The sequence below is a fragment of the Labrus mixtus genome, chromosome 24 (assembly GCF_963584025.1).
Source record: "Labrus mixtus chromosome 24, fLabMix1.1, whole genome shotgun sequence".
NCBI lineage: Eukaryota > Metazoa > Chordata > Actinopteri > Labriformes > Labridae > Labrus > Labrus mixtus.
This window is the reverse complement of record NC_083635.1, coordinates 12,034,714-12,058,259: the sequence shown is the minus strand read 5'-3', so window position 1 is coordinate 12,058,259 and position 23,546 is coordinate 12,034,714. Positions and strand designations below refer to the sequence as shown.

The following is a 23,546-nucleotide window of genomic DNA, read 5'->3' as shown; positions in this document are numbered from 1 at the left end:
CAGGAGTCTAAGCTGTCATACGAGGTGGACGTAGCCTCGGTTCTTTAAAGCTGCATTCTTCCTAATCTCCACCAGGGGGTGAATTGCAAAAATCAGTAAATGCTGATTTCTAAACCGCCTAGTATCCTAGTAGTTCTTCCTGATTGGTCCAAAATGCAGCATGAGAACAAATGCGAGATCTGCATTTTTCCAAAACTACCAGGATGTTGTAGTGACTCTGGAAAAATCTACAGTCTGCATCAGACCAGTCTCCCTCGCATACTGTTTCCCACCATGCATAGCGCCAGGTCGATTCTCTAAATCATGAAAATCTAAATTAAATGAACGGGGTTTTCATGTTTTATTTCATTCTGTTTTCACAGGTTGTAAAAGATTTTACGACATGTGGAAGTTGTTTTTGTCCGTCAGACGAAGCAGCTTTTGGTTTGTCATTTGTTGTTTTTTTTTTAAGTGAACTACATTTAAAAAAAAAACACATACCCAGCCCTGCAGGTAACATGTCGCTGTAAATCTACTGTTTCTACACGCTAACATGATGCACACACACGTTTCACACACAACTACAGCTGAGATGTTTCTCTCAGCTGGGAGTCAAAGGGAAGATAAACTTCTCTATCAGGTGCAAGTTGCATAATCTTTTTTTTTACCGCTGCTTCAGAAGCGGTCTCAGAGCATGTTCGGCTTCTCTCTTATGAAATGTTGATGTCATATCAGCTGTAATGAAAGTGTAAATGAGGTGGTGGTTGATGATTGGCCGCTTGGATGAGTTAAATCGGACCTGTTGGCTGCACGTGTCGAGGTCAGTGAATCGATGGTTTCATTGATGTCCCAAGTCGACGTTCTGAACAGAAATGGATCAAACTGCAGTCAGGGGATTGAAATCACTGCAAACTTCATGAGAGGCTCGTTGTTCGGCGGTGTCTTGGTCGTCCTGAGTTTGGGAGAGATGGCTCGTGCATGCTGATTGGCTGTCTGGGTTCAGTGCCTCTCGATGATTGGCAGGTTTTGGTGAAGCTTCCTCGTCCTCGGTCCTGAATGAGGAGAAATATGCATTCAGTATCTGTAATAACACCCTGAGGAACGTGGTTCTTCAAGGCTTTTTAATGAAGGAATCCTCCTGTTGTTTCTGCAAACACAGCTCTGTATCTTTTATTTTCTATCTCTGAGCTCTCGTCTCCTCTTACTGTGTCTCAGCGTGCTTTGGTTCCCAGGCGTCTGGAAGGTTCTGGACGTCACCGGACCTTCTCCCTCTGCGGTGATGACCTGGACGTCCAGCCTGTACACACTGTCAGGATGCAAACTCGTCACCACCAGAACGTTGGCGTCCTGCAGGAGAGGAAGAGGAAGGACGAGCAGAGAGAGAGGGGGAAGAGGAAGAAGAAGGGGTGAAAGATTTTAAAATGTGCTCAAGGTGTGTGAAATTGGAGAGAAGCAGCAATCTGAAGGTTTTGGAAATGTTTGTCAGCTCAGTGAACCCTGAGATTTGTCTGCAGGGAAAACACCAAATCTGACTGCTTAAACGGGAAGAAAGAGACAAACAAACAAAAGCTAATGGTAAGGGATACTTTGTGGATTTATAGGAAAGTAAAGTCGCACACATCTTGGTGCAGGATCAAAGTCGGAGCTTCATTTTTTAAGTTCTGTTGGCTGTGTGTTTGCAAAGCCCTCTGAGTCACAGGGTGGGTGTGTCTGCCATTCAAAGATTTAATTCAAGATAAATTACAACCCGATCATCGGCCTGATTGGGGTCAGCTTTCTGCTCGAGCATTTGCACAGTTTTTCCACTTTTAATGTTTTTAAATGTCTTCAGCTCAATCGAGCACGGGGCAAAATGACGAGGGAGAAAGTCAACAAAGGAGAAGAAGGAGGAGAAGAAGAAGACGCATGAGAGGAAGAAGAAGATGTAGAAGTATTTGTAGGAGTAACATAGGGTTGTCATGATGCCTGAATACCTTTGTGTTACCACGGCAACAACAACTAAAGTCCTAGACTCTGACTTCAGTGTCATCAGTAGAAGTTAACAGGCATGTCTCTAATTCCTGCGTCACCTTTAGAGACTCAAACTGAACACTCAGAGGATCTGTAGCGGCACTGACCGGCGGCAGGATCTGAGACTGCGAGATGAGGCTGTGAGGCAGCTTGTTGTCGTTGTTGTTGTTGTTGTCCGGTCGGTTTGTGGGGATGACCGCCGTCCACGTCACCTGGTAACCCGTCAGCTGCAGGTAGGACGGGGGCGGGGACAAATCCCAGCTGAAGATGGCCGTCAGGTTTCCTCCTCGCACCTCGAAGGCCGCCGTCAGGTTGGCCGGTTTGATCAGGACCTTCTGAGGGGGAGCTGTGGGGGGGGGGGGGGGGGGGGGGGGGGGGACCAGGATGTTTCAAATCCTTCTGCTCTTTTTGTAGACGATTCAAAACATTGCACATGCGATTGCTTTTCTCTCACCTTTCCCCGAGTGACAGGTGATTGGTTTGGGGCTCTTGGCCTGGATGGCGGCGCAGGACGGGGTGAAGAAGACGGCGCTCTCTGCAGGGGGTCGAGTCTTCTTGCTGAGCGGCTGCAGGACGACTCTGTACTTGCAGGAGAAGAGGAGATCCTGCAGGCTCACAAAGCTCTCCTGCGTCGCACAAAGACACAAATATGATCAGGAAGTGTGCTGACTGAAAGGTTTTTAATGTGGGCGTGGTTTCAAGAGGTTACCCGTGTGTTCATCTTCTCCGGCGCTCTGCTCTGGTTGTGTGCACAGTGCTCTGGTTTCCACTGGACTCTGTAATACTCAACTGAAGGATCTGGAAAACACAACAAGAGATAACTGAGCCTCTCTGTGACAACCAGGAGGAAGCTGTTTTCAGACCCGTCTATAGGAGAGGATTAGGGTGAGGAATAAATAATGAGGTCAGAGGGTAAGAGTGTTCACACCTGTGCTGCTCTGCCAGTAAACATGAACTCTGAGCTGTCCGTCCTGAAAAAACGGCGTCCCAACGTCCAAAATGTCTCCTGTTGGGGGTCTCGGGGCGGCGCTGGAAGCTTCAACACAAAGAAACAACAATGAAACTTCAAGTGTCATAAACAGGGAGTTAATACTGATGACACATCTCTAAAAAGATGAATAAATCTCCGCTCCTTAACGCTCAGACGTTTGTGAGTTTCAGGTCGATTCTGGAAGGATCAAAGATTTCAAACAGGAGGTGTTGAAATGTAAAAGGTAGACTTTTCGTAAAAAACTCTCGTCGACAGGAGATCACACAGGAGGAGAGGAAACATTCAGCTCTCCTGTTTTGAATAAAGTCTTTAAAGCAAGGCGTCGTACCTCGCTGCGTGCTGAAGTGCAGGATGGCTCGGGGGCCTTTGATCTGAGTTTGACCCCAGAATGAAACAGCCTGCACCTCCACGCTGTAGCTCCTGTTGGCCCGCATGCTGTCCAGCTCCACCTGGCTCTGCAGACGTGAACACACACAAGAAGAGAGTCAGTCCGTCTGTCACTTTATTAACAACGTCCTCATCTTTTAGTCGGGGTCGTTTAGACGAGAAACGCCGCGCCTAAGCTCGTGCAATTTGCTTTTTTTTTCTTGCAGCGGCCAATCAAGCGGTCGCTAATCGTGACCTGTCTGTTTACATTCCCGACATGTCCGTCACCGCTCCTTTGAGTCAGATCTAAAAGTCTGAGACGAGCGTCAAGAGGAATCAAGTGGAGAAATGACAGAACTGACATGTGATCACATTTAACACCCAGAGACTCAGACGGAGTGAAGAGGAACGTGTCATGAATGTTCCTCCTGAGGAGACGGGTTTGGACATTTTAAGACCTGAGATGTTTTGACTCTTTGATAAAAGCTTTGCCTTCTGTTGATCTGATCACACAGCGTCAGTAAACACAGCTCGACTGGAATGTTTAAAAACCTTCAACGGACTTGAGCTTCTTTATTACTTATAATAATAAACATGTTTATTTCTTGTGCTTGGTCGTCTCCTAACTGGAAGGTCAGGGGTTCGAGTTTTACTCTCAGGTCTTTAATCCTAGTCTGCAGACTCTGCCGCACGCACTCTGTCACATCGCGGTGTCCGTCCACTGTCTCACCTCTCTGACCGTCTTCCTCCTCTTGGTCAGCGATGAAGCGCTCGGCTGTCCGGGCGCCGTCCAGCTCCAGCTCACTTTGTAGTGATGCACGGGGACGTCCAGGTCGTCGGGCGCGCTCCACTGCAGCCGAGCCGACACCGCCCGACCCGGACCGAAGGTCAGGTTGGACACCCTGAGCTCAGAGGGGGCGGGGGGGTTGGAGGGATCTGAGAGAAAGAGAGAGGGGGACACTTTAAATATTCACTCACATGATACTTAAGCTGAAAGTAAAAGCTTGACTTGTAAGTTCTTGAACCTGGAGGTCAAGGGTCAAAATGTTTGAGAACATGCCACACATAGAGGCTCCTGTCAGACGGGGATTCAAACCAGGAACCTCCTCGCTGTGAGGGGACAGCGCTAACCACCGCACCACCCTCAATAAGAAATCAAAAAGTCAAAACGCGTCTGACCTCTGCTGGAGTGGACGTGTCTGCTCGGCGTGGTGAAACCTCTGGTTCCGTGGGTGTTCACAGCGGCCACTCTGAACTGATACCAGCGTCCAGGCCGGGTGTCGGAGAGCCTCGCTCCCTGCTCTGTCGTCTGAGACCGAGCGGCGGGCGAGAGAGAGAGAGATAGAGAGAGAGAAAGACAAAACTTTAAGCCACTGATGACGCAGAGATTCTTTGTACCTGACAGGAATATCTGCATAAATATCGATATTTTCTACTTCTAACTTCTCAGTTGAGTGAGTTAGTAAATATCGTTCACCTGTGCCACCAGCTGCCAGGGGGTGGCGCTGTCCTCGCTGGGCTGGATGCCAAAGTTCCACCTCCTCTGCAGGACGTAGACGACGGGCTCGGCAGAGATGTTGAAGCGGGACGACCACCGGACCTCCAGCTGACCCGAGGAGAGCTCAGTGAACGTCAGCTCCTTCCTGGGCTTCAGGGGAGCGCCTGAGAGAGAGAGAGAGAGAGAGAGAGAGAGAGAGAGAGAGAGAGAGAGAGAGAGAGACAGAGAGAGAGAGAGAGAGAGAGAGGAGAGAGAGAGAGAGAGAGAGAGACAGAGAGAGAGAGACAGAGAGAGAGAGAGACAGAGAGAGACAGAGAGAGAGAGAGAGAGAGAGAGAGAGAGAGAGAGAGAGAGAGACAGAGAGAGACAGAGAGAGACAGAGAGAGACAGAGAGAGACAGAGAGAGAGAGAGAGAGACAGAGAGAGAGAGAGAGAGACAGAGAGAGACAGAGAGAGACAGAGAGAGAGAGAGAGAGACAGAGAGAGAGACAGAGAGAGAGAGACAGAGAGAGACAGAGAGAGAGAGACAGAGAGAGAGAGAGAGAGAGAGAGAGAGAGGGAGAGAGAGAGAGAGAGAGAGGGAGAGAGAGAGAGAGAGAGAGAGAGGGAGAGAGAGAGAGAGAGAGGGAGAGAGAGAGAGAGAGAGAGACAGAGAGAGAGAGAGAGAGAGAGAGACAGAGAGGGAGAGAGAGAGAGAGAGAGAGAGAGAGAGAGAGACAGAGAGAGACAGAGAGAGAGAGAGACAGAGAGAGAGAGAGAGGGAGAGAGAGTTTCTTAATGTGACTGTGTTAGATCTGGTTGTGCTGAACTTCCACCAGGATATCCTCGTCGTCTGCGTCCCCTCAGCGAGGACACAAACTTGTGAGTCGGGTCACTCAGAGTCTCCTCGACCTGCAGAGATTTACAGCTTCTACTTTGAGTGTTTCCATCAGCGCGTCGTGAACTGAACATCCCGCTGCAGGCTCCCAGGATCTGACTCTCCTCCGCTCGCTTTGATCCGTCTGACGACAATGGAGGCCTAAGTAGGACAAACTCCACCTGACTCTCACTCTCTGTTTGTTCGCGACACATCCTCCACCTGGAGGTTCCTCGTCTGTGTGACAGACGGCCCTGGGGAGTGCGCGGTGACGTCTTCTTCAGGTTGACAAGAAGTTTATGACAGTGCAAGTGTGTCACAGCGGGTAAAGCATGAAATTATTTATGATGAAAGCATCTTTAAATGAAAGAATACGATGAAAAATGGATTGTTGACGGTGGCAAAGCTTCAAACTGCGTCAGAGAAGCAGATCTGAGCGTCAGGAGGAGAATAAAGACCGCTTCTGTCTGGACTCAGCTCACCTTTGTACAGGTCTTTGGGGGTCTGGCAGGTGTGTCCGCAGCCGTTGGAGCAGCACTTCTTGAAGGTGGAGCAGTCTCGGTCGTGGTCGCAGCTCTCCACGCAGGCCGCAGCGAAGCCGCTGGCTCTCTCCGGAGGAGGACAGCCGCCCTGCTTCACCGCCAACACCGACTGCAGGAACTCACAGCTGGTCACACACTCCCAGTGCTTCTTAGGAAACACCCGCTGGATAGAAGGGAGGGGAATGGATGATTAAACCTTTGAATGTTTACACTTTTAATGTCAACTACTTCTCCTCTCAGGTGAGGTTGAGGCCAAGTTTACTCGCCGGCTGATACTGTTTACATTCATCTGATCTTTGGTGATATGAAAAGGAATTTGCAGCCGTCTTTCCTACAGAAGAGGACGCTCACAGGCGGGTTGTGCGCCTTTGCAGAAAGCAGCAGAGTGAGGATGGAGGTCTAAACGTCAGGTAAAGTGAATGCAAAGTGTCCGACTTGAGCTCGACCACCTGCAGCCTTCAGCCTTCAAACTGAAGCTCAAAGGTCACAGCGAGCACAGAGCGACCGCGGCGTGTGTGTCAGCCTACCTCACACAGATCTCTGCAGTTGCTCTTCCTCTTCATCTCCCAGGATTCTTTGCAGGGCTCGAGGCACTGTGGAAGAGAAAACACCTCGTTAAATCAAGCATCTCAACATCTCTACCGCTGTGTCATCAATATTTAAGAGTGTAGAAATAATCAACCAGAGCTGCTGTGTATATATATATATATAAGAACACTGATGACTGTCGTCCTTCTCAGGCTCTTTCTGGATCACGTCCTCACTAACAGCCTGGTCCTGTGTACCAGAGAGCTGAATCCTGCACCAGTAAGCAGCTGCGACTCGGGGGAGCCGCTGCACACCGATTGTAATTTCATGCTGTGGTGAGAAACAGCGGGGAGGAGAGCGACGTACAGCAGCTCCACAAGGACGAGGAGACGAGTCTGAAAGTTACCGACGAGATGGAAACTCTGGGATAACTTGTCTACGTATGACTGCGGCTTTTGTGAATTAGGATGGTCACTGCTGCGTTATTTGCATTTTTATCTCCAAATATGTGCATTAAAAAAGTTCTCTTTACACGACGACATCACACTCAACCGGCTCTGTGATGAAGACTCCATGGAGCATGTCTGATATCTCTGAACCAGGCCTGCCATCTCCCATCTCCGCTCTCCGGCTCTCTACGAGCGACCTGTCCCGCTAATCCCGACCGACGCTCCCTCCCTCCCTCCCTCCCTCGTTGGTGAGTTTTATGCTCCATTTCAAGCTCAAATCAAGCATTTCATCCCCACTACACCCCAGATAACGCTGACCCACCAGAACTTTGAGAAGTGGCAGGAAGAGATTTGAGAAAGCACCTCAGTCCCTGCAGATATATTTGTCTCGGCTGCAGAATTTTTTGCACCGAATTGGAATTTGGTTTGAGATCCAAGCTGTTCTCTCAGGTCGCAGGAAGTGATTCTGTGTGTGTGTGTGTGTGTGTGTGTGTGTGTGTGTGTGTGTGTGTGTGTGTGTGTGTGTGTGTGTGTGTGTGTGCGCGTGTGCGCGTGTGTGCGTGCGTGTGTGTTTGGCACTGCAGCTCCTCCATGACCAAACGGAGATAATGGAGCGAACAACTTCTCTGCTGACCGTGCAAAATGCTGTTCACTCGGCGCTCGACTCCGTTTGATTCTCTGCCCAGACGAAGCCCTCGGAGAGCAAACAGGCCCCGCGTGTTTGTCTCCGGCTTCCTGTTCCAACAGCTCGCGCGCTCTTTGAAAGCGCTCCAGACCTTTCAAAACATCCTCAGACAAGACCTCTGCATCTCCCGAGGAGGCCCGACTGCAAGCAAATTATTTCACAAGTAGTTTTTTTTCTTTTTTGAAACAAGAAGGAGGACGCCTGGCTCTCTCTGTCAAACATCACAACAAGGCTGCAGGGAGCGTCCACTAACGGCTGCCAAGTGCTCTAGAAAGACTCTCCTTACAACGCGCTCAGCGCCGGTCGTCCAGGTTGTGAGCTGAGACGCCTCCGATGCTACAGCCGTGACATCTCCAGCTCTGCTCGGAGAGAGAGTTTCGATTGTGTGGGAGAGAGTGCTGCTAATCAACTCTGGCACTCGCAAATGGCCGTCTGCCTGGAGGAGATAGTGACAGAAGGATTAACAAGCACTCATTACCACCCGGGTCCACCAGGACGACCAGGGGGCATAAACGGTCCTCACGAGCCAAAGAGACGGGCCGCCTCTCATCAGGACGCTGTGAGATGAAGAGCTGGACAGAGACGTGTCAACACGGCTTCAAATCAGGCGGAGGGAACATCTCCAAAAGGGAGATATTTTTAAATGTACTGTGTGTTTGAACAGGAAACACAACCGTGCTCACCTCGCTGTTTCATAACTGTTAGAAAAGCGTGATACTGACAGTTCACCTTCAGTGTGAATGATGCAGATTCCTACTTAGGGGACAAAGTGACCCCCCCTCCCCCCTCTGTAACTAATAATAATAATAATAATAATAATAACTTTATTTATATAGCACCTTTTAAAAACTCAGGTTTACAAAGTGCTTTGACAAACAACAAAAACAAGAACAAACTAAACCAAACACAGAAGAACAGAAACAACAGCAAGAACATAACAAATGTAAAATACTAAAAATAATTAAATACAATTCAACAGAAAAGAACCCAAAGTGCACGATACCCAACAGACATATAGAACCCGACCATCACAAGAACCATCACAAGAACCATCATAAGAACCATCATAAGAACCATCACAAGAACCATCACAAGAACCATCACAAGAACCATCATAAGAACCATCACAAGAACCATCACAAGAACCATCACAAGAACCATCATAAGAACCATCATAAGAACCATCATAAGAACCATCACAAGAACCAACATAAGAACCATCATAAGAACCATCACAAGAACCATCATAAGAACCATCATAAGAACCATCTTAAGAACCATCACAAGAACCATCATAAGAACCATCACAAGAACCATCATAAGAACCATCACAAGAACCATCATAAGAACCATCATAAGAACCATCACAAGAACCATCATAAGAACCATCTTAAGAACCATTATAAGAACCATCATAAGAACCATCACAAGAACCATCATAAGAACCATCACAAGAACCATCACAAGAACCATCATAAGAACCATCATAAGAACCATCACAAGAACCATCACAAGAACCATCATAAGAACCATCACAAGAACCATCATAAGAACCATCACAAGAACCATCATAAGAACCATCACAAGAACCATCACAAGAACCATCATAAGAACCATCACAAGAACCATCATAAGAACCATCACAAGAACCATCATAAGAACCATCTTAAGAACCATGATAAGAACTATCATAAGAACCATCATAAGAACCATCATAAGAACCATCATAAGAACCATGATAAGAACTATCATAAGAACATCATAAGAACCATGATAAGAACTATCATAAGAACCATCACAAGAACCATCACAAGAACCATCACAAGAACCATCATAAGAACCATCATAAGAACCATCACAAGAACCATCATAAGAACCATCACAAGAACCATCATAAGAACCATCATAAGAACCATCATAAGAACCATCACAAGAACCATCACAAGAACCATCACAAGAACCAACACAAGAACCATCATAAGAACCATCACAAGAACCATCATAAGAACCATCATAAGAACCATCTTAAGAACCATCACAAGAACCATCATAAGAACCATCACAAGAACCATCATAAGAACCATCACAAGAACCATCATAAGAACCATCATAAGAACCATCACAAGAACCATCATAAGAACCATCATAAGAACCATCTTAAGAACCATCACAAGAACCATCACAAGAACCATCATAAGAACCATCATAAGAACCATCACAAGAACCATCACAAGAACCATCATAAGAACCATCATAAGAACCATCACAAGAACCATCATAAGAACCATCACAAGAACCATCATAAGAACCATCTTAAGAACCATCATAAGAACCATCACAAGAACCATCATAAGAACCATCACAAGAACCATCATAAGAACCATCTTAAGAACCATGATAAGAACTATCATAAGAACCATCATAAGAACCATCATAAGAACCATCATAAGAACCATGATAAGAACTATCATAAGAACATCATAAGAACCATGATAAGAACCATCATAAGAACCATCATAAGAACCATCTTAAGAACCATGATAAGAACTATCATAAGAACCATCATAAGAACCATCATAAGAACCATCTTAAGAACCATGATAAGAACTATCATAAGAACCATCATAAGAACCATGATAAGAACTATCATAAGAACCATCACAAGAACCATGATAAGAACCATCACAAGAACCATCATAAGAACTATCATAAGAACCATCATAAGAACCATCACAAGAACTATCATAAGAACCATCATAAGAACCATCACAAGAACCATCTTAAGAACCATCTTAAGAACCATCATAAGAACCATCACAAGAACCATCTTAAGAACCATGATAAGAACTATCATAAGAACCATCATAAGAACCATGATAAGAACTATCATAAGAACCATCACAAGAACCATGATAAGAACTATCATAAGAACCATCATAAGAACCATCACAAGAACTATCATAAGAACCATCATAAGAACCATCACAAGAACCATCTTAAGAACCATCTTAAGAACCATCATAAGAACCATCACAAGAACCATCATAAGAACCATCACAAGAACCATCATAAGAACCATCACAAGAACCAACATAAGAACTATCATAAGAACCATCACAAGAACCATCATAAGAACCATCACAAGAACCATCATAAGAACCATCATAAGAACCATCACAAGAACCATGATAAGAACCATCATAAGAACCATGATAAGAACCATCTTAAGAACCATGATAAGGCGAGATGGGATCGGCTGAGCCAGCGGGAGGAGTGCAGCCCTGTGTGTTTGAATGTGTGTGTGTGGATTTCTCTCTCTTTGCAACACCGGGATGTGATGTGATCTGACAGACTGGGGCACCAATATTACGATGCTGCAGGATCAATATGAACGTGTTAACGGGTAATGACAGAGGAGCTTTTCTTTGAGGAGCTGTTGCAGCATTGCACGATGAAAAGGCCTCGGAGTTGCTCGTCTCCCGCTGCCTCTGACACTCAGCGCTGTGTGGTTTCGACGTTGTAAACAGTTTGCTCTTCTAAAAAGTACGAAAACTTTCAAAGAAATACTTCAACTTGTTCACGAGGCAGGAGAAGAATGAGTCCATCAAACACTGCAGACAAACTCCTGCACACCGACTCAACTGCACAACATTGTTTTTGTGCGATTCAGAATCCAAATATTCAAACTTGAAACACACAAGGTGAAAACTGAAGTCACGATCGCCTCTTATATAACGAGGGCGCAGCGTGCATGTTGCACTAACTCGGTCGAACTGGCCGTTTCATCACCGAACCACAGCCCTGCCTCAAAGTGACACCAGATCAAAGATCATAAAAAGGAGTTATGACTCCCATGCATGCAACAAATCAGGACAATTCAGACTAATACGATCAACTGTAATGCTCGCTAACAAACAATGCATGTGGAGGAAAACAAACCGCAGCCCTGACGCAGTCGAGCTGCAGCTTCCACGAATTAAAACAAAACAAGAGAACTGTTCTTTGATGAAGAAGCTGCAGACGACATGCAAGACGGTCAGAGCGAAGCCGTCACTGCAGAGCGGCTCGGACACGTTTGACCACATCGTCTTTTAAATCTCTGCTGCTGCACGCTGACGACAATCTGAAGTGATCGGGGGAGCGAGCAGAGACTCTTATTTAAGAGCAACAAACAGGAGAGTCATCTGAAAGGCTTTTTAAACTAAACACGTTACAGAGAGTCAGCAGCTCCTTCAAAATAAAAGACAGACTTCTCCTTCAAAATAAAAGACAGACTTCTCCTAAAGTGAAGCTGCTCCATCGTCCCTTCTGGGCCTCCGTACATGTGTGCTGGTGACTGTGTCTGCAGAGACTCTGGATTTGGTTTGTTCTGGTCGACTCTGGACGTTTCTGGTGTGTTTCCTCCAGCCAATCACAGCGCAGCAGCTGAGTTCAGGAGTGAATATGACGGACGTGGACGAAGCAGCAAAGAAGAGAAAATATAATCAAGGTGAGGTGAAACACCAAGCGGATAAAGCTCGTTCTGAAACGAGGGTGAACCTTGTGTTGTCTTTTTTTGTGGACGTGGAGTTGGCCTACTTCCTGTTGGACAGGCGGGCGCCAAATAGCTCACAGACATGTCCATATGGATGTTAATGGATGCATGAATGCTGAATATCATGACAGATAAGTAAAGAAAGTCATCTTTTCCCTTAAGACGGCTGAGAGAAATGAGAGTGTAGAAATATTAAAGCTAACATCTGGACTTGTAGGGTGGGACATCAGAGGAAATCAACGTTTAAGACTTAAGGCTTTATATCTTAAAGTATTGACATTTTAAATACTCATGTAAGGAAACCAGTCAAAGGAGCATGTCATGATAAAAAAACACGTCTTTAAGAAATTAAGGACGAGGCAGCTCTTGGTCTCATTACCTAATCCATGCTGCCATGAAAACATCTCCTCCCTGTGATCACTCATAAAGGGCCTGAACGTCTCACTTTGACCGCTCTTAATAATGCAGCTGGGGAGATGTCTAACGCGCCCCAACGTGTCATCACAATTAGCCGTCACTAGGATCGCAACGGTTACCAAAGTGAGAGGCTGGCTGAGGAGCGTTAATATCTCCATCGCTCTGCAGCCACACGATGTCCCCCCCCCCGGGAGCTGTTAAATATCTCAAAAGGGCTCCGAGTCGCAGAGCTGGAAGTGAAATGAACTCATCTGAGCGACGTTGGAAAGAAGTTAGAGAAGAAAAGTTTGATGATATGGAGGTAATATCTGAGAGGGGAATGTTTCTCATCCATCACGGGGCGTTGATGTATCAGCTGCTGTGATGTATAGCACGTCAGAGAATAGAGGGGAAAAAACACCAGTGTGATGATGAATGGTGGAGCTGTGAAATGGGTAATAAGCACTACAGTACACGAGAGGTGAATCAATGCACGGTCTCACACACACACACACACACACACACACACACACACACACACACACACACACAGGTGATTTATAGCTGCACAACAATGCAGACATACTGTATGTAGGTGCACATGTGCCTGCAAACATGCAACACAGCACACACACACACACACACACACACGAAGGTGGAGTGATTTATAACGCTGGGAAACACCAGCTGTCCCACGGTACTTCCTATCTTGTTCCCAATCAGCTGCAGCTACCATTTCATTCAAGAAATACTCCTGATGACACGCAGTCCACTATTTTTAAAACCTCCTTTTTCTGCAGATTTTTGGGTCTGAATTTGCTCCGGTTGATGGTTTCAGTCTGCAGCAGTGAAACAGGAACATCATGTCTTACCTCAGGAGACCCTCCCCCTCCCTGAAAATGATGTTTAGTTTAATATAATGTGGGAAACAGTGACCTACCTTAGCACACTGTTTGTGATTCAGACACCAGCCCAAGGATCCGTTATTCTGAGGAGGAAGACAGAAACACAAATGAAATCAGGAGAACATTTAAATACCATAATTAGAGCTAACAGTGTTGAAAGAGAACAAGTTATTCCTCTGTACAAAGACAGATCAGTGTGTTCCCTCTCCAGTTTGTGGAGCTCTCGCTGTCCTTCACGGCTCCCCGGCGTGCGCCTCGGGCTGTTTGCAGAAAAATAATGAGTCCACATCCAGGATCACTGGTCGAGTCACAGGAGACGCTCGTACAGTGAATTTACTTTTCAGGCTCGAGAGGCAAACGGGACTGGACTAAACACGCCTGTGATGTGTAGGGTTTGTTGAAGGGTTTGATTAACGTCCAGCTTTTTGTGCTTTCAAACTGAAACTGTGTGAAAAATATATTTTTTAAAACAAGCTTTCTGCCGCCTCAATTCAGCCTCACAAACAAAGTGTCTATTTTTTAAAAAGATACATATTTATCTCTCACAGTTTATTACTGCAGCTTTTTGCAAATGTCACTCAAACAGAAACAGAGTTGTCAACATGTTAGGGACTATTTTCAGCAGCGGATGAATCCACTTTGTGCACGGCATCTTCAGTTTGATTTAAGGTAGGAGGTTTATGAATAAAATAAAGGCCGTGTTAGGTCAATAAATCCTCCCCGTGTTGACTCTAGACGAACATCTATAATCGTGAAGATCAATTCAAAACACCAAAATATCTGTGCTACTCAATCTGAGTGATTCCAACATTTTAATGGGAATAAATCCTGCAGGTATTTTTTAATGAATGCATGCATCAAAAGTTTGTTTTCATGACAAATTTCATTTTTGATAAATTTCACATCTCGTAAATAAATCACCACAAATAACGTTAAGCAAATCAGAAGTTCAGGAGCGATGCAGAGCTGGCTAAACACTGAAGCTACACTGTCCACCACATGGCAACATTGCAAAATCACAGTCCATCTTGCAAACGTGTTGTTGCATGCTTTTTGTTGCAAACAAAACCACATTCAGCTACGTGATGATCTGATGAAGTAAGGTGTCGAGGATCTCTGTAAATGAAAGATCCAATGATGAGTCAAACTCTAGTCGCTGCAGGAAAACAGTCCAGAGCGGTTAACATTCAGCGGTTTGTTCCTGTGGATGGATTCTCTCCCTCCTCCTCCTCCTCCTCCAAACCCATCCCACACTCATCCATGAGGTCAGTGCGAGTGTGTTTCACACTCCAGCAGCCAATCATTGAACATGAGAGCTGCACAGAAGCATCATCGACTCGCTTCACATCGTGCACGGCACCGCAGCTGAGAGAGACGCATCAGATGTGATGTGCAGAAAGAATTTTAAAAAAAAGAAACACAAGAAGTAAGAAAAGTTCTTGTTTGGGTGCAGATAAAATAAAAGAGTTTCAGACAGAATCAGTGAAGCTTCATGATCCAGTCCGATGATTTAAGGAGTGGACCGTCACTGTGTGCAGAGTCATCGCTCTAAGTGGGAGAGCAGAGATTTCTGTCTGCATCAGAGGGGACACACTGCTCCATGTGTGTGTGTGTGTGTGTGTGTGTGCGTGTGTAGTGATAGTTACTGACAGAGGAAGGATCTGGATGAGTCAGATAATGGGGATAACGAGCCGTATGCTCGGCTCTGGTCCCCGACAGACAAAAAGTTCTTGATATGAAACATGATCAAAGATGAGGTTTAGATTGAAAAACTGCATCTAATGTTTATCTAAAGGGTAATTAGTGTCTTTTAACTCAACATATTTAAATTCTAATGAATGCTTTTTATTTATTAAACTTCAGGGTGCAGGGAGGAGTGACTCGCCGACAAAGACACCTTAAAGAAATCACAAACGATCAGCTTTATCAGTGTCTCTGTCTCTAATATGAGACCTCAGAGAGCGTCTCTTCAGTGTCAGAATGTGACAAATCAAAAATGCTTTTATCAGCTTTAGATCATATGTGACACCATGATGGAAAATATTCTTTGTACAGAGAGGCAGCTCTGTTGATGAAACAACCAAAGTAGATAAAGATGCCACAAATGATCACAAAGTTCACAGTACTGAAGCAAAATAAAAAATATCTCCTTCTAACCATACACTTTTTTATTCTAACTTGACATTGATCTGTTTTCTGCACCAACAGGCTTCCGTACAGCGTTTTTAACGGACAGAAAACAGTCGTTTGGAATTATTGCACCTAGACAAAAATCGCTTTTTGATGATAAATTCAAACTCGCTTCTTTCTTTCAAAGGCTCAACTCAAACATCTAAATAAAAAAGCTAATCAATACGGACAAAATGGTACAAATGTGTTGTAAGGTGCACGTGTTTCGGTGTTTTTGCGATGGAATCAAAAGAAAAGTCACGAGTTTGGAATTTGGAGTTTTTAGCCTGTAATCAAATGCATTCATAAACTTCTTGTTGTCCCTAAAAAGTGTCATTTATATGCCTCTAAAATAAGTTAAAGTAGCACAGATTAAACGCTGATAAAAACGGAGAATTTCTGTTTGGCACGTTTTTACGCACGGCGGTTCAAACCCCGTGTGCGCGTCCTTACCTGCAGCGGTGTGGACACGGACAGCGCCTCCACGCTGTGCAGGCTGAGGCACCGGGACGCACACCTCGCCCTGGACACGCTCTCCGACCAGGACTCTTCATCATCCCCTTCGTCGCGCTGCTTCCGGGCGCACACTCCGGAGCTGAGCAGGAAAATAATCCACAGGGACAGGCTGGACAGCATCTTCTTCTTCTTCTTCTTCTCCTTCTTCTTCTTCTGGGTCTGTGAAACAAAGGATGCAGCAGGGAGTGGTGTGATGGAGGTCCAGTGGAAGCAGGACTATAAAGCCAAGGGAGGAGCTAAGAGACCAAGGCGGACACAGGCAGCAGGGTCAGGATGCTGAGAGGCTGCACAGCTGAACCATCACACACACACTGAGCCAAAGAATCTGAAGGGATTTACAGTCAGAAGTTACTGCCACAAAGAGAACACACAGAGCTTATTAAGGAGAGCAATGAGTGACAGACAGGTCAGAGGAAGAACAAACCGTCTTTGAGATTTAAAAACAGAAACTCATCATTTCTAACTTCTTGTCTTTGCTGATTTCCTGTCAAAGCATAAACTTGAGGTTTTGAAGACAATCACCTTGCCCAAATGAAACACCACAAACAAGTATTATTAAGCCAATCATTTGAGGAACGACGGGCGATCACGACCCGATCAGCTGCGTTCAACCAGATGGATGATTTTCTTTCAGATTTGGGTTGTACGACTGCACACACTTGCACAGTGAGAGCAGAGTCACAAGCCGATTCCCCAAGGTCGGGGGCTTCTTCCCTGATTGTGCCTGCACAGAAAGAGAAGGAGCGAGGGAGGATAGTCTACTCTACTGAAGAGATTTTTGAAATATCACGTTCACGTCAAGTCACAGTGACCTCTGACCTCCAGATTCCACTCACTTCATCCTAAAGGTCACGGGGATGTTTGTGTTTAAAGATATTAAATTGTGAAAAGAGGAGACAGGAGAGGAGAACCAGAGAATCGTTTCTGTGCATCTTTAACATCTTCTGAATCTGCATCATGTTCCCTCGTCTGCTGCACATTCCTGATGTCTTCAATCGCTCGTTTCTAAAGCTGATGCGTATATGTTTGCCCCTCATGGGCCACCGTACCAGGTCACCTCAGGAGTGACGATATCGAGAGGATGATCTTTCCAGTGTTTTCTTTTCCAGATGTTGAAGCTCAAACCTTCTCACACCTCTCCTTTAACGAAGAGGAAACATTTTCTGCGATTTTTAAACCCGCAGGTGGAACTTTTTCCATGAGAGTGTTTCCTCGTTCGGGGGGGGACGGGGACGCGCACACACACACACACACACACACACACACACAGATGTGTGTTTTTGTGTTTTTGCAGGGAATCCCAGCTGTAATTCTCACTGGTAGCTGCTAAACAACAACATTTTTATGGACTCCTCTATTAAAGTAACCACAAACATATCGCTCGTAATCAAGGGGGCTGCTTTCCTCGCCCGGGGTCATGGAGCAACCATGACGTGTCGGAAACTCTGAAGAGATCCTCCTCGGGTTGTCGGTTCTCTCATGCCTGGCACTAGGGGCCCCGCTCGCACTGCTGGAGCCTCCTGCAGGGTTAACGAGAAGCTGAGATTTTCCTTTTTTGTTTTACAAACTCATACGACGTTGTTTTCACTTTTCTTTACAGCCGTGTGTCCTCACCTCATGAAGCTCTAACAGCTGAGAGTCAGAAATCAGAGAATCTGCCTCGTTTTTCAGCTCCAGGTGTTCACAGAGGCCCAAACCCTAGTTTGATTGAGTCCTCCTCTGTGTACCTGCACGGAGCCCTAAACCAAATCCCCGAGGGGCTCTTGGTTTAGTTTTCCATCTTCCGGGGGTTTTTCCTCAAACTGGGCGTTAATGAAGTGAGTGTCTGATGCTCTGGTGGTCCACCCACAACAGGAAGCAGAAAATCCCTGGGAGCGCCCCGCTGAGGGTTTGACTCACTGTTTCACAAATAAAAACAACACACTATGACAGGCTAATTGTCTCATTGTGTGCGCTTCTCCGCTCTGCCAGTTTTCTGGGGCTAAAATTGGCCTCTCGGTTTCAAATGTCAAATACAGTTCAAGCAGGAAAGACACAGCCAGAGGATTATTTTTAAATCTTTGTTTCTATATTCTGGCGTCTCATAGGAAAAGTTTGAATCACTGGAGAATATTCCTTCAGCCCGCAGCAGTGAAACAGGCTGTGATGGCGGCAAAGTCCTCAACCAAACCCCTTTGGGAAAAACTGTTTTTTTTCATCTGCAGAACCTGGTAGAACAGGGGTGGGCAACTGGCGGCCCGGGGGCCACATGCGGCCCTCGTCAACCCTCAGTGTGTCCCTCAGGTCAATTTTTATATATCAAAACATGAAGAAAACAAAATCTGTCATGAAATCATGAAATCCAGAAATATGTCCATAATAATATTTGATCACTGGTATATGTTGAGTTAAATTTGAGACATAATTGACTGTAATCGTTTTTGTATGTTGCCCGTCCCTGTGGTAGAAGATAGTCTGCTGATGTTCTGTCAGTTTGTGAACGCTGTTTTAAATTGTCATCTTAAACCCGACACGATAAAATAACAACCCGACAAAGAGCACAAGAGTTCGCTTCAAACGGACCAAACAGCTCAGGTGTGAAGGCGCCAAACAACCGAACTCTGGTTACGTTTGAAATCAGGGGGTCGCTTCAAAGTGCACATCAGAACCAAAGAAGGGAAGTGAAGCAAACAGCAGTGCATTGTGGGTTGAATTTGGCAGTCTGGAAACGATGTCATATAGGAGAACATGCAAACTCCACACAGAGAGGCTCCTGTCAGACGGGGATTCAAACCAGGAACCTCCTCGCTGTGAGGCGACAGCGCCAACCACTGCATCACTGTGAAGTCCCCTTTGTGTAATCACAGAATAAATACTCCTTTGCATCTTGTTTAACCCCTGAAATTGTGTTCATGAATTTAACAATTACCTGAAACAAGGCGACACATTTCAAGGTGGCGGTGAAACGATCAGAACGGGTAACTTTGATGAGATTATCTTTTCATTTCTGTCACGCTTCACAGCTTCTTTTTACAACCTGTGTGAGCATCACACTTCCTGTTTGTTGTCTCCGTCACCCAGATCTCGCTCATTAAGTTGAGTAAGTGAGCACAACGTTATCACAGCTGTCAGAAATGATGGAGAACATCGTAAAAAAAAAGACGTCATGTTGCTGTAAATGTTCCTGAAAATGACTCGTAGGTTAAATATCTGCACGCAGGTTTCTGACTCTTCTACAGATTTCTCATCACGTGTTTGTTTTTATTGCCTCAGCTCATGTGCGTGTGTGTAAGCGTGTCTTCCTCTCTGCGTGTGTCCTGGTGGAATCCCAGTTTTTTTTTTTTCATTGCGGGGTCCTTCAGGCTCCACGCGGGCAGCTGGATGGTATTTCCACTTTGCTCCGGGGCACTTGTTACTGAAGGAAACCCCGCGTCATGGGATGCACCTCGTAAAGGAGGAGGTTGCACGTCAGCCTGGGGTTTTACTGAGTGTGCGAGGAGGAGGAGGATTTCTCACCAGTAACACACTTCCATCTGATGAGGTTATTTAATGCTGAACAGCCTCGGGGTTATCTTTTTTTAAGACTCTGGAAAAGTGAAAGAGCTCCACAGCTTGTTTTAAAAAAGATGGACGCAATGACAGCTCCCTGAGAGTGAAGCCAAAAACATTTGGAGCTCCCCCTAACTGACTGGCTGCAGTATAGGTCACAAGCTCCGCCTCCTCCATGTTAACAGATGGGACCAACTATGAAATCAAAAATGCATGGCAGATGTATTTCGGTTTCTGTCATGCTGATTTATGTCCAAGAGTTAATTATTCTGAGAAGTTTAATTAATTATTTGATGATATAAAGAAAAGTCATGATTGACAGCAATGAGGCAACAGTCACTGAACTTTCCACAACCATGAGTGTCTTTGTCTTTCTCTTCCTCTGGCGTTCTCTACTTCCGCTCCAACAAGGTGCAGCGTGCAGAAAGTGTCTATTAATGACCGCACGCCTTTGAATCCTAAGTCATGCTCACGAATGACATCAGAGCCATCAGCTCATGAAGCGTGCAAACTGAGGACACATCTCTATTTCTGCTCCCCGTGTTTGAAAAAAAAGCATCACATGTTCATCAGTTCTGCTCGATAGATGATTTATAATGAAATCTCAGGTGAGACGACTCAGCGTTAATAAACGATTAGATTCAACACTTCATCATGTGGAGGTATCAAAATGTGACTCCATTTCTTTATTAGTCTTTTTAAAAAACACACACAGGGTGCTGCTCATGGCTCTGCACAGCGCTCTACTGCCCTCTAGTGTCGGTAAGCAGTACTGCTCCTCTCTGATTTAAATCTGACCTTAAAACAAATGATTAAAGCTGCATACTAATATCTCCTCATTTCAAGTCCTCAAACAGATTTTGATTTGGCTGCAGCAGTGTAACACAGTGAGATGTTTGCACAGCAGAGATCAGGGGGTCCTGGCTGCAGAGAGGTAGGGGGTGGTGGTTGTGGGGGGGAGGGGGGGTTAGTTGCAGAGGTCCGTGCTGCAGCAGGAGGCGAAGATGCCGGGCGTTTCGATGTAGCCTTGACACACCGCCATGTTCATGCAGGAGCGGAATGAACGACCTGGAAAGATGGAACAAAAGACTCTAAACGAAGAGAAGTCAGCATCGTCACTGATTAATCACTCTGCAGCCAATCAGAAGCCAGCGTTCACCCTGACCATGCAGCCAAATGCAGACGTTTATTTAGGAGTCAGGAGGAAGTCTGCAGTTTGTTTTCAAGAGCTGCAGGTTTAGTTTGCGTGACAGGAAGTCCTTCATGAAGCGTGCAATAAAAAGAGGATTTCAGACAAATGTGGGATGTGTTTGCAGGACTTACTGAGGGGCGCCTGGAAGACGACGTCAGCGCAGGCGTCCATCGTCAGGGAGCAGGTCTGGGTGCTGGTCGTGCTGCAGAGACTGCTGTCCTTCCCGAAACAGTAGTTACACTTCAGAGCGTCAGCTGCAAACAACACACACATATTAAGCAAAGATAAAAACAGAACTTCACCAAAAAGTAAATAAGAAACCGAAGTCAACCTAACGACAGGCTGAGAGCTGGAGCTGAGGCGGGTTTTAAACCTCCTGACAAACCGTTACACCGCGCCCACCTGTCAATCAGGTCAGCTACACGCCTTATTGTGAATAACTCTTATCCTTCATCAAATCAAAACAATGAGTCATCAAAACATTCACCCCCCGTACAGTGTGTGTCCATCCAGACATGAGCTAATCACACCTATTTGGTTTTTTGAACCAGGCTGTAAACATGTTAATCTCTGCTGTAAAAACAGACTTTTTAGAATGGGTGTGTATGTGACTTCCTGTGCTTCTGCAGCCCGCCTCTAGTGGACACTCCAGGAACTGCAGGAGTTTACACTTTTCAGCATCGGCTTCATTTTTTAACACTGGAGGTTGCCGTTTATTCAAGACATTTTTGAGGTGTGCTGTAAAAACAAACGTACCTTGATACAGACTGAGCAGGAGAAGAACGACGCACGCTGCAGATTTCATTTTTCAAACTCTGGAATTCAAAAAACATATTTTTGTTCTGCGATGAAAGATGAAAACACTCATCATATCTGTGCATACAGTTCATGCTGTCCACAGAGGATTGTTGAACAAGGTGTGACAGAAACAGGAAGTTTAAAAACAGGAATCAAAGATGTCCTCTGTTAGGAAAGAACCACTGTGATGCAAGAAAGCGATAGATTCTGTCCGTCTATGTCGAAGCATTAAACAGATTTTAGAGAGAACAGCACATAAAGAAAAAGATGAAGTGTTCAGCTTTAGACAATCAAGAGGAGAAAGCAGCTGAAACACATGAATGGTTCATCTCCCTGGAGAATACATTCTTCTTACCTTGAGCTCTGATGTTTGAAGAGTGCCGGCTGTAAACTCCGCTCTTCCCTTTTATCACAGACAGTTGTGAAATCAGCTGCACTGCCTGCGTGTGATTGGCCGGGACAAACTGCGACATAACCGACATTTCCAAAAGAGGGAAGTACAGACTGAAGTCTGACTGACGGCTCACCTGACTGCAGACCGGCCTCCTGATTTCAACTGCTGGTCTCAGATGCATGTTCTATAATAATCATGGTAATAAAGAGCGCTTGTTATAAACTCACATGAATAATATAGGGCTTTCATACTTGCCAAAAACTCCTGAAAAACTCAGATATTTCCCAGGTGAGCGTCATGTGATCACACAAACAGCTGAATGTTTCTCCTCCAGCCTCCTCCTGTTTATTCTGCAGAAAGTCAGAGTCAGCTGATGTGAGAACACAGCAGGATATAATCAGGAGAATTCACCTGGAGCCAGTGGGAGGGGCCAGTGGGAGGGGCCAGTGGGAGGGGGGGTGGTGACCTTAATTCCCTGTGATCGCTGCACGACCATAGACTGTCTGCACGCCACCTCTACTGTAAGCGCCATTTTTGCATTAATAAGTTTGATTATTATTGTTTGGATTATGATTTGCTAGATCATAGCAGACGATATGTTTGTGTGTTATTCCTATTTTATTTTGAAGGTTTGTTGTGATTCTGTAAGACTTCCGTAGTCATGTGATCACATCTATAGAGTGGTTAAGAAAGAACTAAGTTTAAGAACATAAGATTTATTAAGAAGACCGAAGAAACCACCACCTCTACCATCTCCGTGCTCTAATCAACCTGCTGCTGCATGTTTCCTGTTCTCCAGGACGTTCTTCTCCACTCTTTAGTTCAGTCTAAAAATGTTGGGGAGTTTTCAGATTTGTATAAGAAATAAAAGACTCGACAAAGAAACTGACTTTCCCTGATGGCTTTATTTTTGCAAATTACAAAGTGCTCGATCGTCGTCTCTCAGTTGCAGCGGTCGGTTTCACAAATGATGACGTTGAGGTTGGGGCTGGCATTCATGATCAAGGCGTCGCTTCTCTTTGAACACCTCTTGAAATACGAGCGCCCTGCAGAGAACACAAGAAGGAAAAAAAAAACAGTGAACACTTCTTTTTCGACCACTGAGGCAGGTTTTAAAACATGGAGGATGTCCCGTTAAGAGTCACTTACCGGGTATGTAAACATAGATGCAGACGTAGTCACCTCGGTTGCACTCTTTCACTGAGTTGGT

General features: G+C 45.5%; 1 protein-coding gene across 1 annotated transcript; it reads right to left on the bottom strand.

Annotated features, from left to right (window-relative positions):
* Window positions 1-674: 674 nt before the first annotated feature.
* Window positions 675-16,854, bottom strand: anos1a (anosmin 1a). The gene is made up of 14 exons (XM_061032145.1): window positions 16,362-16,854; window positions 13,775-13,822; window positions 6,770-6,835; window positions 6,183-6,405; window positions 4,824-5,008; window positions 4,526-4,655; window positions 4,077-4,282; window positions 3,309-3,435; window positions 2,918-3,025; window positions 2,699-2,787; window positions 2,444-2,615; window positions 2,097-2,335; window positions 1,185-1,326; window positions 675-1,031 (listed from the first exon to the last, which is right to left on the bottom strand). The coding sequence occupies exons 1-14, from the start codon at window positions 16,542-16,544 to the stop codon at window positions 979-981; spliced, it is 1,971 nt and encodes a 656-aa protein (XP_060888128.1). The 5' UTR covers window positions 16,545-16,854; the 3' UTR covers window positions 675-978.
* Window positions 16,855-23,546: the final 6,692 nt, after the last annotated feature.

Bases quoted from the DNA above. Each gene is read 5' to 3' on its own strand.
- anos1a (XM_061032145.1), bottom strand. From the start codon at position 16,544: ATGCTGTCCAGCCTGTCCCTGTGGATTATTTTCCTGCTCAGCTCCGGA. The intron at 3,436-4,076 runs GTGAGACAGTGG...TCACGTCTGCAG, and splicing joins GGAGGAAGACGGTCAGAGAG to AGCCAGGTGGAGCTGGACAG. The intron at 3,026-3,308 runs GTACGACGCCTT...TTTGTGTTGAAG, and splicing joins GCACTTCAGCACGCAGCGAG to CTTCCAGCGCCGCCCCGAGA.